The sequence below is a fragment of the Eublepharis macularius genome, chromosome 11 (assembly GCF_028583425.1).
Source record: "Eublepharis macularius isolate TG4126 chromosome 11, MPM_Emac_v1.0, whole genome shotgun sequence".
NCBI classification, from domain to species: Eukaryota; Metazoa; Chordata; class Lepidosauria; order Squamata; family Eublepharidae; genus Eublepharis; species Eublepharis macularius.
Genome location: NC_072800.1, coordinates 18,000,335 through 18,016,980, shown reverse-complemented (window position 1 = coordinate 18,016,980; position 16,646 = coordinate 18,000,335). Strand labels below are relative to the sequence as shown.

At 41.2% G+C, this 16,646-nt stretch overlaps 1 protein-coding gene across 2 annotated transcripts in view; it reads left to right on the top strand.

Moving 5' to 3' along the window:
* CUL1 (cullin 1) overlaps positions 1–16,646 on the top strand; it is a 79,684-nt gene that overhangs the window by 44,014 nt on the left and 19,024 nt on the right. For both annotated transcript variants that reach the window (XM_054991187.1, XM_054991186.1), the window contains exons 5-11: positions 4,886–4,936; positions 5,856–5,946; positions 7,243–7,406; positions 9,159–9,321; positions 14,688–14,818; positions 16,165–16,272; positions 16,358–16,464. In XM_054991187.1, coding sequence (XP_054847162.1) covers positions 4,886–4,936; positions 5,856–5,946; positions 7,243–7,406; positions 9,159–9,321; positions 14,688–14,818; positions 16,165–16,272; positions 16,358–16,464 — 815 coding nt within the window. The remainder of the gene's footprint in view (positions 1–4,885; positions 4,937–5,855; positions 5,947–7,242; positions 7,407–9,158; positions 9,322–14,687; positions 14,819–16,164; positions 16,273–16,357; positions 16,465–16,646) is intronic.

Sequence of the window (16,646 nt, the reverse complement as noted above, 5' to 3'; positions counted from 1 at the left end):
TAAATAGTCCAGCAGCTAGACTCTCAGATGGGCAAGAGAGGCATTCCCGTATGGGAGTCTGACTCGAGATAGGTAAAGGGGTGCCCCCTCCCCAGATTAAAGAGGAGGCAAGAGCCACTAAGAGTACATATCTCAGTTAAGCCTTCAACCTGAGAACCCTGAGCTATCAGTTTTCTCCCTCAGCCATGAAGAAAGGGGAGCTGTTAAAAGAAGGAAAATTCCCTAGCAGGTCTTCCTCAGGAGCCGTATCCTAGAAAGCTCCCTAAGGTGATGAGGATCCTGGAGTCTTCTCCCTTAAGGACTAAGGGGTTGGAGAGGATCCTCCCTAGAATCAGGAATAATCCCATCAGGGATTCCCTTCCAGTAGTCTCTCATACTTGTAGAAGTATAAGAGAGACACTTTGGCAAAACTAACTACTCATTTCCTCCCCCCCACCCCCTCCCAAGTCTTATACATTAGTTCCAGGGGTTCCAGTTACTGTCATCACCATGGGAGTAGGCTGTTAGTGAGTTCTAGCATGTATTGAATCAGCTTCAGGCTGAGTCTTCCTCCATTATTGCTTTAACTATCATCCCTGCCATTCTGTTATGCAAGCTCCCCAGAAAACCAGATAGGTTCTTCCCTACAGAGAGAACGTTTAAGGTTAACTCTGTTCATGGCCTGATTCATCTCTCCATTACAAAGGATGCCAAAGGATTCCACAGGACTGCTTTGTTCCAGGGGTTACTGAGAGGATCAAGCTGCCATTGGTGGGTGATCTGGTAACCAGCCTGCCATCTGTGCTGCCCGTTGACAAGGATGGGCTACCTAGGATTCCAGCATCAAGTGGTTTGAACCGGCTATGCGCAGAAAATTGGAAGTTTCCGCTACATCCTTCAGAGCATTGGTGACAGCTCAACTCCTTCCTAGAGTCACATTCTCTCGGGTCTCAGACCTGGCTGCAGTGAGCAGTAAACTCCTGCCAAAGAGCAAAACTAAGAAAATAGCCCCGGCAATATGCTATGCTGTGGTCAACAAGGACCATGGTTTTCAGGCAACCAGGCACAACACTTAGCTTAGAAATTGGAATGTGGACCATTTGCCCCAAAGCCAAAGTAACCACAGTTCCTTTCAAAGATATCAACCTGTCTGGAGAAACTCTAAATAAAGGAAAGTAGACCAGATATCGAGAGGAGGGTAGTACCTTCTCCCTCAACAAATCCGATCAGAATACTAAAGGGAAGGGAACTCAGTGTGTCTACACCAAGGCAGCAAGCACAATGGTGTTTGGCGGATGCTTACAAATGTTTGGCAAACCCTTGGCAGCTAATAATAAGAAACAGGTGGGTGTTAGGTACTGTGATCAGTGAAGTTCAATTCTGTTCCACCTGGTCCCTTTCCCCCTAGATCCAAAGGAATTCGGTCAAATAAAATAGATGCCTAGGAACAAGAAGGTCGGAATGGAAAGGCTAAAATTTGTCATGACTGCCATTCAGAAGGGAGATGGTCTGGCTTCCATCGATCTCTCAGAGGCACTTCCAACATTGGGCCCTTTCCTTTGAGCTATGGTGTTCATCAGAATCCTAGTATCACTGATAGCATGGCTAGGCTACGGAGAGTGGCTCCTTTCTCATATCCAAATGACATCTTGATCTGTGCACTTCAGAAATGCCTGTTGCCATACCATGGGGCATTAGATCACAAGAGATCCAAGATAGTTGAATTGCCAGCGATCCTCAAACAGGAAAACAACCAGTGGCTGTACCTCATTCAGTCCCACAATGGTGTCCAACTCAAGGAACCAGAGAGAACCGTGATGACCATGGACATGTCTTTGGGGATGGGGATCCCACACCCAAGGAAGAATGGCATAGGTCATCTGGCTGAAGGACAAATGATCAACAGGGTAAACCTTTTGGAACTCGGAGCCATCAGACACAGTCTGGTGGAATCTCAGAATCTTCCCACAGGTCACTATATATTTATACAGAGGACAACTCTGAGGTGGACTGGCTAAGCCAGAGAGTGATGAACCAAGCAGAATGGATGCTATCCAGAGAGATTCCCCAACTGGTCTACCACAGTTTTCAACAAGACACAAGGAGAAGAAACCCTCAAACCGTAGGGATAGATGATGTGAGCAGCAAGCTGCCTTCACACGTCCTGTATGTCTTCCACAGTACAGCTGTTGCACAGAGCTGTTCAGAAGATCACACAGTAAAGTGCAGAAGTGATGCTAATAGCAACCTTCAGGTCCAGAAAGACACAGTCTCAAAACCTGAAGAATCTTTCAAGCATGGATCCCTGGCACCTCCACTGCAGGAGGGCCCATTGATGCAGGGATCAGTACAACACCACTGACCAGCTCTGACAAGCCTCACAGTGTGGAGGTCGAACACAAAGAGCTAATAGGGTTGGACTAAACAGAAGGCATTGATTTGTACTGTGCTAGCCTCCAGGAAGAGTCTATAAAAATTCCTGCCAAGTTCCCAGAAGAGTGCATGGATAGAGTCATGTAATCTTTTGTGGCTAATTAGGGAGTTACTATCCTTTCTTCAAGAGGGGTTGAAGAAAAGTCTTAATACCAACACCCTTAAACAACAGGTAGTGACCATCCCAACAATTAGGAGTTCTAGGAAGGGACGTTCCCTTATATACCACCTTCATGGCAATGGATTCTAAAAGGGGACCTCATTGTAGAATCTTCCAAGGATTCACTGGTTTTTCCCCACGTGAAATCTTAATCTGGTATTGAGAGCATTATACAAAAGATACCTTGAGCCTATGACCTCATGTCCCCTAAAGGAACTAACCTTTAAAGCCATCTTTCAGATGAGAATAAAATCAGCTAGACAGGTGTCAGAATGGCAGGCGCTAGCAGTAGATAGCCATTCCCTTTCCTCCAAGATGGTAGAGCAAATTATGTTCAAGGTTCAAAGGTGAACTTCATGTTTTCATAAGACAAGAGAGATAGTACTTCCCTCCTAATCTAATCCAAAGCACGGGAAGAAAATAAATAAATAAATAAATAAATAAATAAATAAATAAATAAATAAATAAATAAATAAATAAATCTCACTACCTTGATATATATAGAGAGATGTGAGATTCCACTTGGGCAGGACTAAACAGTGTTTCAGAAGTCTGGGATGCTAGTTGTGTGTTTGCAGGAGGTCCTTCTTGGGACCCAGAGAGTCCTTTTCTTGGCTATGTAGGTAAAGCAGAGGGTACATAATTCTGGCATGTCAAGCCAGAGACTGGAAATGCCCATAGATGTCAGGGTGCACTCACTAAGGGAAACAGCAACACAGGCAGCCTATAAATCCTTTAGTCGTTAGAAACGATCGATAAGGTGGTCACATGGAAATCAATATATTCTCTCATCAAGAAATATAGGATAGATAAATTTTCCTCCCCAGAGACAACCTTTAGCAGGAGGGTACTACTATACACCCTCTAGGCCTGGAAGCCGGACTACCCACCCTGGGGTACACTGCTCTTGTATGTCCCAAAAGTAAGGACTGCCCCACTCCTAGGACCACCGGAGAATGGAAGATTTGTATTCACTTACTGTGAAGCTTCCTTTCTCGGTGGTCCAGGAGTGGGGCAGTCCTGCCCACCCAAGTTTCTTGCAGGGCAGCTTCTAGGATTGGATGAAGAGTTAGGACGATAGTCTTCCTCCCAGTGGATTCAAGGGAGGGATCTTTCTATTAAAAAAAATTGAGGGGAGTTATTATTCTCCCTTCTGGTATCGTGATGGGGAGTCAGGGCTTGGGAACAGACTGGTGATTCCAAGGACAAGCCCCTCCCCTCCAGGATCAAAATCAGCTGACTGACCCTGCCTTCGGAGAGGAGGAGCTATATTCCAAAAGTAAGGGCTGCCCCACTCTTGGACCACCAAGAAAGGAAGCTTCACGGTAAGTGAATATAAATCTTCCATTCTCAATACGAGGGAAGGTTAGTAGCAAGGATGCAGAATATTAAGAATGAACATGTCAAATAATAACACTTGTTCTTTAAACAAGCTCAGTTTATGCTGATTTACTAAGCCGGTGGATTTCAAGAACTGTTGCAAGGGAATGGGTCTGAATTGCCACCCCCTCTCAAAGGATGGAAGTATGAACCCACCTCCCAAAGCCTCCAAACTTCCAGATTACCTTGGAGTACCAGTCAGAAAACACACCGATCAAACTTAGGGACTCTAATTGTCTGAGTGGCACCAAGGCGATCATCATGTCATTTAGCCACCTTCTAGCTAGACATTATTAACCAATCTGGAAGATTTTCCTGCACAAAGTTCTGCCTAGTCAAGAGATGAAATTGTTCAGGATGTGGGTCAGAGCCTTTTGAAAGGTGACTTAAAGAATCAGCTGCCCTCTGAGATCTGATCTTGCAGGCCATATATTGGCAATACAAAAGTTGTACTTACACTTTCAGAGTGTACCTGATGTGGTTCTCTCTATTTTTTTAGTGTTTTGAGGACCCTAGAGGACAGAGGCTTCTGTGGAGCATGCACCGCTTGCAGTGCACTTTGAAAGGGGGCTGTCCAGTATATAACAGGTCTGGTTGGGAGCATGTTTGGCAACCCGCAAAACAAATTGTATCAATTGGTGCTCCCTGAGTTACTAAACTTTGAGAACTGCTGTTTTACAACATGCAAAATAATACACTATTATAGTATTGTCAAAGAGGTCTGGCTAGTGCCATCCAAGAACAGTGGTTGTATGCCCCAGAATCTTCAGCAGGGACAGTCTGGCAGATGTTTATAGATCCTTTGTAAGATGAACTGATCTGGAAAAGCAGTCCTTGAAAGTGATCCACATTTTGAAGACCGCACAACCCTGTCAGATGTTATAAACAGCCATATTTGTATTTATAGTGTTTCCCTCCCTTTTTAAATCCTAGCTTGCACTGGTGACCTGGAGGGACTGTTTATTCAGGCCATTAAATAAGCAGGTGAGTATATTAACTCTTTATTAATCTATATGGTTAAATTATAATTGGATCCTCATTTAAAATATTGTGAATTTGATCTGTGCAATACTAAAAAGTACTTGTGTGTGTGTGTGTGTGTGTGTGTGTGTGTGTGTGTGTGTGTGTGTGTGTGTGTGTGTGTGTGTAGCTGTCATATTAAAATAGATAATCTGCACGTAATGGTGTGTGTGATATATATGCACTTTATTATATAGGGCTTCTCTGCAAACTCTTAATAAATGTGTAATTCTGAGTAGAACAGGAAGTCACACTTGTTATATCAACAGTAAATTGGTAGCTGGTAATGTTAACATCATGCCATCTAGTTAATTTTACTTTTCAGTCAGACTGTACGTCAGGTTGTCACAGAATTAAAATAAGTTAGAAGTCATCTAGTCCAAGGCAGGGCCATGTAGCCCACTGCTTCCAGTCAGCCTATGATGTCCGGGCTAAAGCAAGTGACAGAGATGGGAAATCTCCCCACCCCCATGCACATCTTGGATTACGGTTGGACAGACAACATTTCAAGTATAAATCATCCGTGAGGATCTTGGTTACCCTCTGACCCACTTCATTTATATGTCGTGTTGATGGGGGGGGGGCGAGGGGAAGTGGTGGTAATAGGATGCCATCACTCAGCAACATGTCGTGATTCAGTTTTAAGCAGTGATACATGTAATCTTTGTATTATATTGTATTGATTTTAAAAAAAACCAAATCCAATTAATTTTAAAATCAGATTTTGAAAATGTGTATTTTAAATAATTGATTTTTATCCACCCTGTTGGAAGGCAATAGTTAATAATCATGTTACAGCATGTTCTGTTTTCTGTATTTTCGTGTGGCCTAGGCATACGCATACGAATGAAACATCTTCCATTTTTAATCCATATTTTCAAAGGTAACAAATGCTGTGCTGAAGCTGATTGAAAAGGAACGAAATGGTGAAACAATCAATACCAGGTTGATCAGCGGAGTTGTGCAGTCTTACGGTAAAGCTCATTTTCATTGAAAATTTATTTTAAGCCAGGCTAGCGCAACACAAGGCCCAGGGCAAATAGCTGCCCCCTCCCTGTTTGTGGTGATAACTACATCTGGACTTCCCTTTTCCTCTCCATGGATGAGCTACCACCCATTTTCCCAGCCATGCTATATGTTGCTGCGTCCAAGATTCCTAAAAGCAGAAGTCTTGTGTACTGTTGACAGTGACATTTTCGGAGGGAGGGACAGAAATGGAAATGTTTAAGAATTATGAAAAAAGGAAAAAAGGGAATTGAGAGATTGGGAGTACAAAGTGCTATAGAAATTACAAGAAAGCATCAGAAGCTGTGGATCTAAAAGGATCAGCATTGGTCCTTTGCATGGTTAATGTAGCAATGCACACTCCCCTTGAGAGCAAAAATGTACAAATGGCCCTCACTGATTTGAGTTGTGTGCCACCTTCTCTTCAGATATGTCCACTCTGGCCTGGAAGCAAAAGCCATGTGCTATTTATTCAAGACTTAAGACAGCCAATAACATTTTCAGAAGTCTGCCTTCTCACATATTCTTGTAAATACATTCATTTTTAAATGTGGTGCTGAATAACTGTCTTTATTTATGACAGCAAGCTAGTCTTGTGTAATAAATAATGTAAACTTGTTATTTGAAGAAAACTCATAGTGATACAACTGCCCCAAATGAAAGCCATTAAGTCCAAATGTTTGCTTTAGCAAAGCTGCTCTCCAGTGCACGTGTGCCTATCGTTAAGTCCCTTTGAACTCAAAGAAATCTAAATACATGAACTCATTTAGAATTTACTTCCAAGTAAACATGCATAGGATTGGTGGTGACATACTAATTTCTAAAGCCCTTCTCTGCCATTCTAGTGACTAGAAATTAACTTCTTGTTAAGGAAAATAAGAAATTGACAATTTTGGAATATAAGAGCAAGAGAAAAACTGAACCTAAATTATTAGAATCTATAGCCCTTTTAACATACTGGTGGTTATGGGACTGTCTTTATGGCAAGGCTTAAGCCATGGTATTTAATGTAACTCAGACCAATAAGGTGCACCTGTGTTTTAAATATAGTCTTATTCTTCCTTCTCCCTCCCTCCATGTTAGCTCTTTAAATAAAGTTGATTAGATGCTTCTGAATGAGTTGTTAGTCATTTACATAATTAGAAATTGTATTCAAGCTTTTTTTAATATTTGAGCATGCAAAATGTATGCTGTGGAGCAGGCTGTGTCATGAAGTGTAAATATACTTTTTTGTTTTGTTTTGTTTCTTCGGGTTGTACTTCTAGTGGAGCTGGGACTGAATGAAGATGACACTTTTGCTAAGGGGCCTACTCTGACGGTTTACAAAGAGTCCTTTGAATCTCAGTTTCTTGCCGACACGGAGAGATTCTACACAAGGGAGAGCACTGAGTTTTTGCAGCAGAATCCAGTTACAGAATACATGAAAAAGGTTTGTGAGCATGAAGTTCTCCCACTAGATCCAGAAACTACTTATAGTTCTTGGAACGCCCTTGTTTTAAGGTCCCCCTTCTGCTGTGGAGGCACACCTGTTTCCAGTCCATTTGAATCTTCTCATCAATAATTCTTGTAGATTAGTATTTTGGCTAATGGATTTCTCTCTGGTCGCATTTTTTTAAAAAAATGTACAGAAGAAAGCAGTAGTTACTTTAACTTTCTATTTTGACATTTGGATCTCTTAGACTTACTGCAAGGCATAAAGGAATGCCACAGGAAGGTCACTGTGTGTGTTCAAGAGCAGAGCAGTTACGGCAAACAAATAATTCATAACAACATCCACAGAAATCTTGAGGTCCTGAAGATAAATATGTTCAAAAAGTGCTAAAATAAATTGACAGATTGAAGGGTTGGCAGGCCTTCCAGGCACAGAGTTTCCCAAAATGATGAGTTTGATATTGGAGAGACTGTCAATGGCCAAGAAGTAAAAAACTCCTTAGTTTCCTAAGGCTTACAGCTTTTCAGAAGTAGACATTCATATACCAGATGAATTACTATATTTTCCTGCTTTGTCATTTTGTGTAGGAAGGAACCCAAAATCTTAACCTACCTTAAATTTATTATAACTGTTCAAAGGTCAATCCACCTTTCTTCCAGGGAGCTGAGATCCCAAAATATCAATGTTCCGTTAATATTTACAGTTATGAAAAATATTTAGAACTGGTATAGATGTGACATGTATCACACGGGGGCTTCTTGAATGGCATCTGTGTGACAGTAATGTGGTGGCCATATTATACAGCATTACTAGAACCATGGATTGCTTCCATTGTGCAGAGACTTCACCTCCATGCTTCTTGGTGATGAATGTCATGGAAATACTGTGCACATAGTATGCATAGGACTCCTATGCACACCTGATGCTATGTGGAAGCCGCTACAGTGGCAGCTACAGAGAACCAGTTTGGTGTAGTGGTTAAGAGCGTGGGACTCTAATCTGGAGAGCCGGGTTTGATTCCCCACTCCTCCACTTGAAGCCAGCTGGGTCACCTTGGGCTAGCCACGGCTCTCTGGAGCTCTCTCAGCCCCACCCACCTCACAGGGTGATTGTTGTGGGGATAATAATAACATACTTTGTAAACCGCTCTGAGTGGGCATTAAGTTGTCCTGAAGGGCGGTATATAAATCGAATGTTGTTGTTATTATTTGTGTTGGTAATAAGAAGGAATCTGATTTTAATTAGGCTTCACCAGAAAATTGACGTGGAGTTTTGTTTGCCACTACAATTAACACACCATCCTCAGCTTCAGCACATAATCTAAATAAGATCTTTTAAACAAACCAAAAAGCTAAAGTTGTTCTAACAGCACACTCTTTGCAGTAGTTTCAAATTCAGTCAACAGTTAATGAAGTTAATGAAGTTTTGGAAGGAAGCAGGGAAATGGAAAGAACAGAATGCTCCACAACTTACACTGTTGGACCTATTAGTACATGAAGGATAGGAAGGTATATGGATTCATATTAAGCCCACCTGTTGAATGCAAGGAAAAATCTAAATTGTCATTTTTGTTTCTGACGCATGTAATAGACAGGTTGGCAAAGACAGGTTGATATATATAGCTTTAGAAAACTCAGTGTCAGACGTAACCTTACATCTGTATAGATGCAACAAACATAGCAGTGAAACTGAACCATTGCAACTTAGATGTTGCCAGATTTTACTATTGGTATTTTTGCTCATTTGCAGGCAGAGGCTCGCCTTCTGGAGGAACAGCGTAGGGTTCAGGTATATCTACATGAGAGCACACAAGACGAACTAGCACGAAAATGTGAACAAGTCCTTATTGAAAAACACTTGGAGATCTTTCACACAGAATTCCAGAACCTGTTGGATGCTGACAAAAATGAAGGTGAGCCATTTTGTTCAGTGTTCACAAGTAACATGTTAATGATGGATGGCTTTATCCAAGGGATTGTCAAGTTGGGGAAGGGAAACACATTCCAGAATGCAAAGATTTAAAAGCAGTGAACTGTAAAAGTTTTTAAAAGGAACATGACTCCAGGGATTGCAGTCTTCAGGTTTTTACCTAATAGCCAGCAGCTGGCCACCGTGCAGAGTGTCAAATCTATGCAATGGGGCCAGCAGCAGCTACCATAGTTTTATTATAACAGCAGTGTCTGCACAGGCACTAGGATGGATCCAACCAGCTTTTCTGCTAGTGAAGAAGGGAGAAGGAGGGGTCCTCTTTGGCCATGAAAAGGGATTGTGATGAGAATCTTGAGCCTACACGTGCCAGAGTCATGTGGGACGGGGGCTGTAATATGCAGGGAAATTTGGCATGATTGAGTGAAAAAGCTGGCGAGTAAGTAGGTGGTGTCAGTGAGGGTTTGAGGAAAACTACTAGTGCAGGGAGGAAGCTAAGACTGTAGAAGCAAGCCAGAGCTGATTTTAACTTTGTCACTCAAAGTCTGTGTTTACAGTAATTAACTCTTCATAGGTTAAATTGAATCTATGAAAACAACCAGTATGAATGCTGGAAATGTTGTTCCCATACAGCTAATATTGAATATATGTAGTGGAGCTGCATGACAGTAAAAATGTTTTGGAAAAGAATGTTGTGTGAAATAGATAGAATGTTTGGTTTCTATTTACCTGAGGTTCCTAAGGTCTGTCTATTAGGATTGTTAAGCAATAATGTTCCTATTAAACACAGACCTATAGTATGGTATGATGTCTGCTTACTGATACTAAGATAATGATACAAGCAGGTGGAAATCTTCCAAAGGATAAAACATTAAAGTCTAGATTACAAAAATATGACAGATAACAAAATTACTTAAATTAACAGAATTAGTACAATTAAGAGATTGAGAAGGTTAAAGAAACCCAGTTTTTCAGATGAGTTCCAACTATTTTGTAACTCCTGGAGTGAAAAACTAAACCTTGCTATAGATTTGTACAACTGCTATTTTTTTCCTGAGAAATATGCTTCAAAGGCAGGGCTTTTTTTCAGCAGGAACGTGGTGGAACGGAGTTCCAGCACCTCTTAAAAATGGTCACATGGCCGGTGGCCCCGCCTCCTGATCTCCAGACAGAGGGGAGTTTAGATTGCCCTCTGTGGTGCCAAGCAGCGTGGAGGGCAATCTAAACTCCCCTCTGTCTGGAGATCAGGGGGCGGGGCCACCGGCCATGTGACCATTTTTGCCGAGGGCAATTTAAACTTAAAAAACTCCCCCCTTGTTCCAGCCGACCCAAAGTGACATCATTGTGCGGTCTTGAGTTCCATCACTGAGTTCCACCACCTCTTTTCCCAGAAAAAAAGCCCTGTTCAAAGATACTGGTGCAAAAGTACTGTTTAACTCTTAGTTTGGGGCGGTGGTGTCTGAATGAAAAACTGAAACTGCACTTGCATGTTATGTGTAGAAGAAAAAGTACGTGTTGAGGCGAAGGATACAGGCATTATCATAGATAACGGCTGAGGTGAGAATAGTGGGAATTATCATGATACTGTTTTCTTCTTGTGCCTTGCTATTATTTATTGTTAACTTCTCTCATGGAGTAATGTTAAATTACTTCATTTATGGATAATTATTCATCTGACTCCCTGAAATATGTAATGCCACATTAGACAGTTGTTTATGGTCCACATGACTCGCTGTGATACCTAGTATTATAGTGTTTGTATTGCGTATAAAACAAAATTGTAATAAAAGTGTATTTTAAAAAATAAATAAGATTAACGGACAAAGGTTTTAGGGCAAGCATTGTTTGTACATGTGACAAATTCTCCATTGGGTTCCACTGTATTTAGTAAAAATACGTTATGGATGGTGAAGGATGTACAAATGAAGCATTGCCAAGAGTAACTAAAACCCTGTATGTATTTAATTTGCTTCATCTGAAGCTATTGGTAGAACCAGATTGCTACACAACTTTTAAATAGAAATTGTTTACAGCTTTGTTGGTCCGGAAGTAAAATCCAAGAACACGAGAGCCACAGAATGCTTCTAATTAGGACCAACCAAATGACATAGAAGAGTTCTGGTAAACTTGAAAGCTCTCACAGTGTTGTGTGTCAACTTTTAAATAGCCTAAAGCTTTCAGCCTTCAGACCCATATTGGATTTATGGTTCCTGCTATTCCTTGGTGGCTTTTCGTTCTGTTATGTTGTGACCTCCAAGCCAAAGAACAGCTGCCTGGCTGTCATGCTTGAATTGTATTCTCTGTAGTGAGAAATAAGCTTTAGTTCCCAGTCTTAGTCCCATGGCACTCAAGACTTTGCAGGCTATTAAAAAATCTAATAAAAATGTTACATAAATGTGTTCTTTGTAGTGTAGCTTAAAGAAATATGCAGGCACTGTGTTCCTGGTGATCTGTTTGTTATCAGTAGCCCACTTTTGTGAGATTCTGCAGTTTGTACAATCTAGGAACAACGTAAATAGTCAACCATGAAGCCATATTCATTATTAGCACCTTTAGGAAATAGTTTGGCTTTATAGGGCATAGGATGTAAAGATGACCCAGGGAAAACCTGTTTTAAAGACACGCACACACAACTAGTGGGATACTTTTTTTTTGAGGTCATAATTTGCTGTGATCTGAGGTGTGGCTAAATACTTTTCACATTACTGCTTCCTGTTGTCTCAGCACTCACGAAGAATTGGGACTGATAATTTTGACTGCACAAAGCAGGAAGTCTCGTTGAAATTTTTCTAGCTAAACTCCTAGTTATAAGAGTGATATTTTCTATCAAGGGGTGGAACCTTTGTTCTACTAAAATTGATTACATCCTGGCTGAAAAGCAGTACAAATATTTGTTCGTCCGTCTTTATATGGCCCAAAAGCTGAGAGAGACGTGGCAGCAAAGCAGGTTGGGTTCAAAGTGGGGAATTAAAACGTGGTGGAAGAAGCCTCTGATCTGTTTAATCCTTTCTTTGCTTTTGACAAAAAAAGGAAAAAAACAGCCTCATAAAGTTTAAATAACACTAATAACCATAGCCCACACTAAAGAAGTTTTCTTACAATACATTTGAATAATATTCACATACACAAAGATGTGGGCTCATTTTTTTATATTTGAATCAGGTCTATAAATCAGAATGAAAAGTTACTCCTCCCCCCTAGAAAGTTTTTAAAAATGTGAAAGCAAGACAGTGTTTTTCTTTACAGAGGAACAATCTCGCTCTGCTGTTTTTCCCGCACAGGGTTCCTCAGGACTTCATCAGGGGCGCCACAAGAGATCATAGAATGAATAAAAATGTTGATATAACCCCCCCAAATGCAAATAATCCAAAGTAGCCAGGAATTCAACATTTGTGCAAACGTGTCACAATGAAAGTAAACCGTATATTGACTTCACTTTGGATGTGATGTGAACTTTATTTTGATGTTAAAGTAAACTTTATTTGATATTTTGATACTTGAAAAAAAGATTAATACAAAAACACAGGAAAAATGCTTCACTTTTTTCTTACAATGTAAGCTTATAGATAGAGAGAGAGAGAGAGCGGACGGCTCTTTACAAATAAATGTCCTGACAATAATTTAGCATCTGTTGAATTGTGCTCCCCACCGTCAACTTTTTCTGGCCTGTAAGCATTTTCATAGGTAAGCGTTCGTTAGGATTTGAAAAATTAATTTAGAAAAAATGTTGGAAAACACTGCTCTACGTGGTAACTAACGATAAATAGTGAAGCGCTCAGTCATACATCCCAGATGCTGGCTCATCACCAGCATATCTAGTCAGTGCTCTCTCTGTGTAGAAATGAGAAAATAACACAAAAGGACCCAACTCCAAGGAACTAGCAACTGCACTGGAGTATAGACTGGCACTACCCACACTCACCGGTCATGGAGTGCAACCTCGGCTGAGCATGCCTGAGCTTTCCTCGGTTCAACCCTGCATGCGCTAACTAGGGACAGCCCTGGAAGGAGCCGCAGGCACCACTGAGGCTGAGTACCATCAGATACAATTGCTTGGGATATGTTGCACATGCTGATTGAGCTCTCCTCATTTTTCTGAGCACTTTTCCATGTCATGGTAGAAAATAGCATCAAGTCTCAGTCAACCTATGGAGACCCTGAAAGGTTTTCAAGGCAAGAGATGTTCGGAGGTGGTTTGCCATTGTCCGTCTTGGACTTTCTTGGTGAAATCCCACCCAAGTTCTAAACAGGACCAACCCTGCCTCACTCCCTAGATCTAACAATTTCAAGATCCATCTTAGGACACCTTTCCATGTATCTCTCCTGAATTACAGGTGCCCATAACATCCTAGCAACAGTTGCTTTTACGCTCCATTCTTGGTTGCGTAGGCTTCTTGGTTGGAAACACACCGGCAGTCTTCAGGAGGGATTGTGAACTTGGAGGGGTCTGTCCCTCTCCCTTGCTACAGCGTAACAGTGCACATAGTGGGCGATGCCTTCTGCTTCTTCCCACTGCAAATTGCATACTACTGAAGACAGAAAAGGTTGATAATGAGCAGAGGCTGGTTGCTGGGTTTGAATCGCATTTGCACCAGAACAATTGTGGAGATCAGGTTGGCCTTGGGGCTGCACCCAGAGTGCTGCCCTATTTTTATACCACATCAATCAGCTGTAAATGTCAGCGGCTGAAGAACCCCTAATGCATTTGCTGCATTTTCATGATCTGCTTTATGAAATGGACCAGTTTTTAAAACACCAACACTTTTGTGCCAAAGGCACTGTTTTTCAGATAAAAAAAAAAAAGATTTCCAGCTTCTTGATGTCTTGAATAATTTTGGGTACAATGAATAGTAGTGAACCTGTCTGTCTTGTTTGTTCCTTCTGAATTGCCCAGGCATCCAAGGTAGCCAGTTGAGAAAATACTTTTAAGTTCAGCAGTGCTGTGAAGATGTGGTGCCACTCCTTAAGTGATGAATCATCATTAAAACTGTCACATAAATGGCTTCATGTTTATACTTTTTATATCAGCATGGATTGTAAAACGCAGCTTAATATTTAAGCAAAGCTATTTAAGGTGACTTTTGCCCTGTGGTGCAGAGTTGACTAGCAGTGCAGTCCTAAGCAGAGTTAATCCAGTCTAAGGACATTGAATTCAACGGGTGATTATACTGGAGTAACTCTGCTTAGGATTGCACTGTAAGTGAAGTGCTCTGGAGTTGCGCTAAAATAACTCCAACAATTGTATGTGTTAACGTATGCCTGCTCTTCCCTAGTTCTTAGGTGAAGAATTAAGACAGAAGGTGGGGGCGGGGGAGTTGACACAAATGAAATAATCTGTTTCCTTTTTTTCAGATTTGGGACGTATGTATAACCTTGTCTCTCGAATTCAGGATGGCCTTGGGGAGCTGAAAAAACTTTTAGAAACACACATTCATAATCAGGGTCTAGCTGCCATTGAAAAATGTGGAGAAGCTGCTTTAAATGCAAGTACCTCTTCAAAAGTAGTGGGGGTTTTTTTTGTCAGATATGCTTTGCACATCCCTGATACCCCACATTCATATATTATAAAGTGTTGAAAAAGCTGCTGTCAGGGTTGAATATACTGCAGCACATTAGACTCTTCTCCCATGATTGGGAATGCCCGAAGTGATTGTATCCAGATTCAGCAACCCTAATTTGTACAGCTGGGGCAAGTGGGTGTGTGCCATGCTGCTTCCTAGTGTGCAGCTGAAATTCTTTATAAAACAAACTGTGTGAGCAGTGGATTGGCTTTTCTCAGTCAAGATTACCTTGCAGCAGTGCTTCAATTTAAGGAATATTGAAGAGCATTAATTTTAGAATGCACACTTTATTCAGTCTCAACTTTTCTTCCCAATGGGGAACCCTCAGCAGCTTATAACATCATTCCCCCTCCTGTATTTTATCCTCACAACACCCAGCCTGTGAGGTAGGCTAGGCAGAGAGAGTTTGTGTCTGGCCAAAGGTCGCACAGCAAGCTTCCAAGGAAGTGGAGGAACTTGAACCTGTGTCTTCCAGATCCTAATCCAATGCTCTGCTACAAATGTTTGCTTTCCATCATTAAAACATTATTGGGCTACAAATATAACATATAAGAGCCATTTCCCTATTCAGGATGGGCAAACTCAAGTTAGAGTTCAGCACAGGTTTGCTGTAATTAACAACAAACCTTTTTTAAATGAAGAAGTTAAAGATAAAAATGTACTTGATGATATCTTGCTCCAGTGAGAACACAATGTTGCCAAGTTATGAGATGCAGCATTAGGCAGCGTTGGAAATTCATATGAGGAGCTGGCTGCTTCTGTGGTTGGGCAAAGACTTTTAACCTGTTGGCATTTTCAAATAAGGCAGGTTGTTAGTAGATTCAGTAAGCTTGATCCGCTAAGGGGAATAACAGGGTTGGAATATCCATTGGGGGGCAGGGTTTGGAGCTGAAATTCTAATATTGAAAACATGCCTTCCTAAAAGCTGTTGAATAAATTGCACCTTGCATTTTCATGAAATCATTTACTCTTAAGGTGATTGTCAGTTATTCGTATATTATGGTATACAGTCTTTCATTTTGTAGGTATTTATCATCTACTAGTAGCGAGTGGATCTTCCGCTAAAAGAAATTAACTGACATGCTAATATAATGAGGCTTCGAACTAACCTATTTATCTACGCTTTTAAGTGCTAAACCCCCTTCTGCAAAGTCCTTTTTAAAAAGAAAATTATTTAAACACTGTCAAGATTGCCCAGAAATATGCAGTAGGTAAGGGGGAAAAATGAAGGACCGGAATATTGTTATCCTCTTCTTTTTAATATCTAGGATCCAAAAATGTATGTACAGACAGTGTTGGATGTCCACAAGAAATACAATGCACTGGTCATGTCTGCTTTCAACAACGATGCTGGCTTTGTGGCTGCACTGGACAAGGTAAAACAAATTTAAAATCTGTAGAAACCATTGATCGATGTTGGAGACATCTTCTGAATGCTTCACTTTCTGATGTGTTTTTCAGGCTTGTGGCCGGTTTATCAATAATAACGCAGTGACAAAAATGGCCCAGTCATCTAGCAAATCTCCAGAATTGTTGGCTCGGTATTGCGACTCTTTGCTAAAGAAAAGGTATGTGGGCCAGGGGAATCTCTGTGTCCTCCAGCAGGTTAGCTACCGGGAGTCACATATGCAACTACAAAATATAATTGCATTCCAGCTCTTGCTCAAGGAGCTCATGCGTTTCCTGTCTCTGCGTGTGGCTGGAAGAAAGTCTCTGTTCAGTTCTTTAGCGGTCGAATATGCTCTCATTC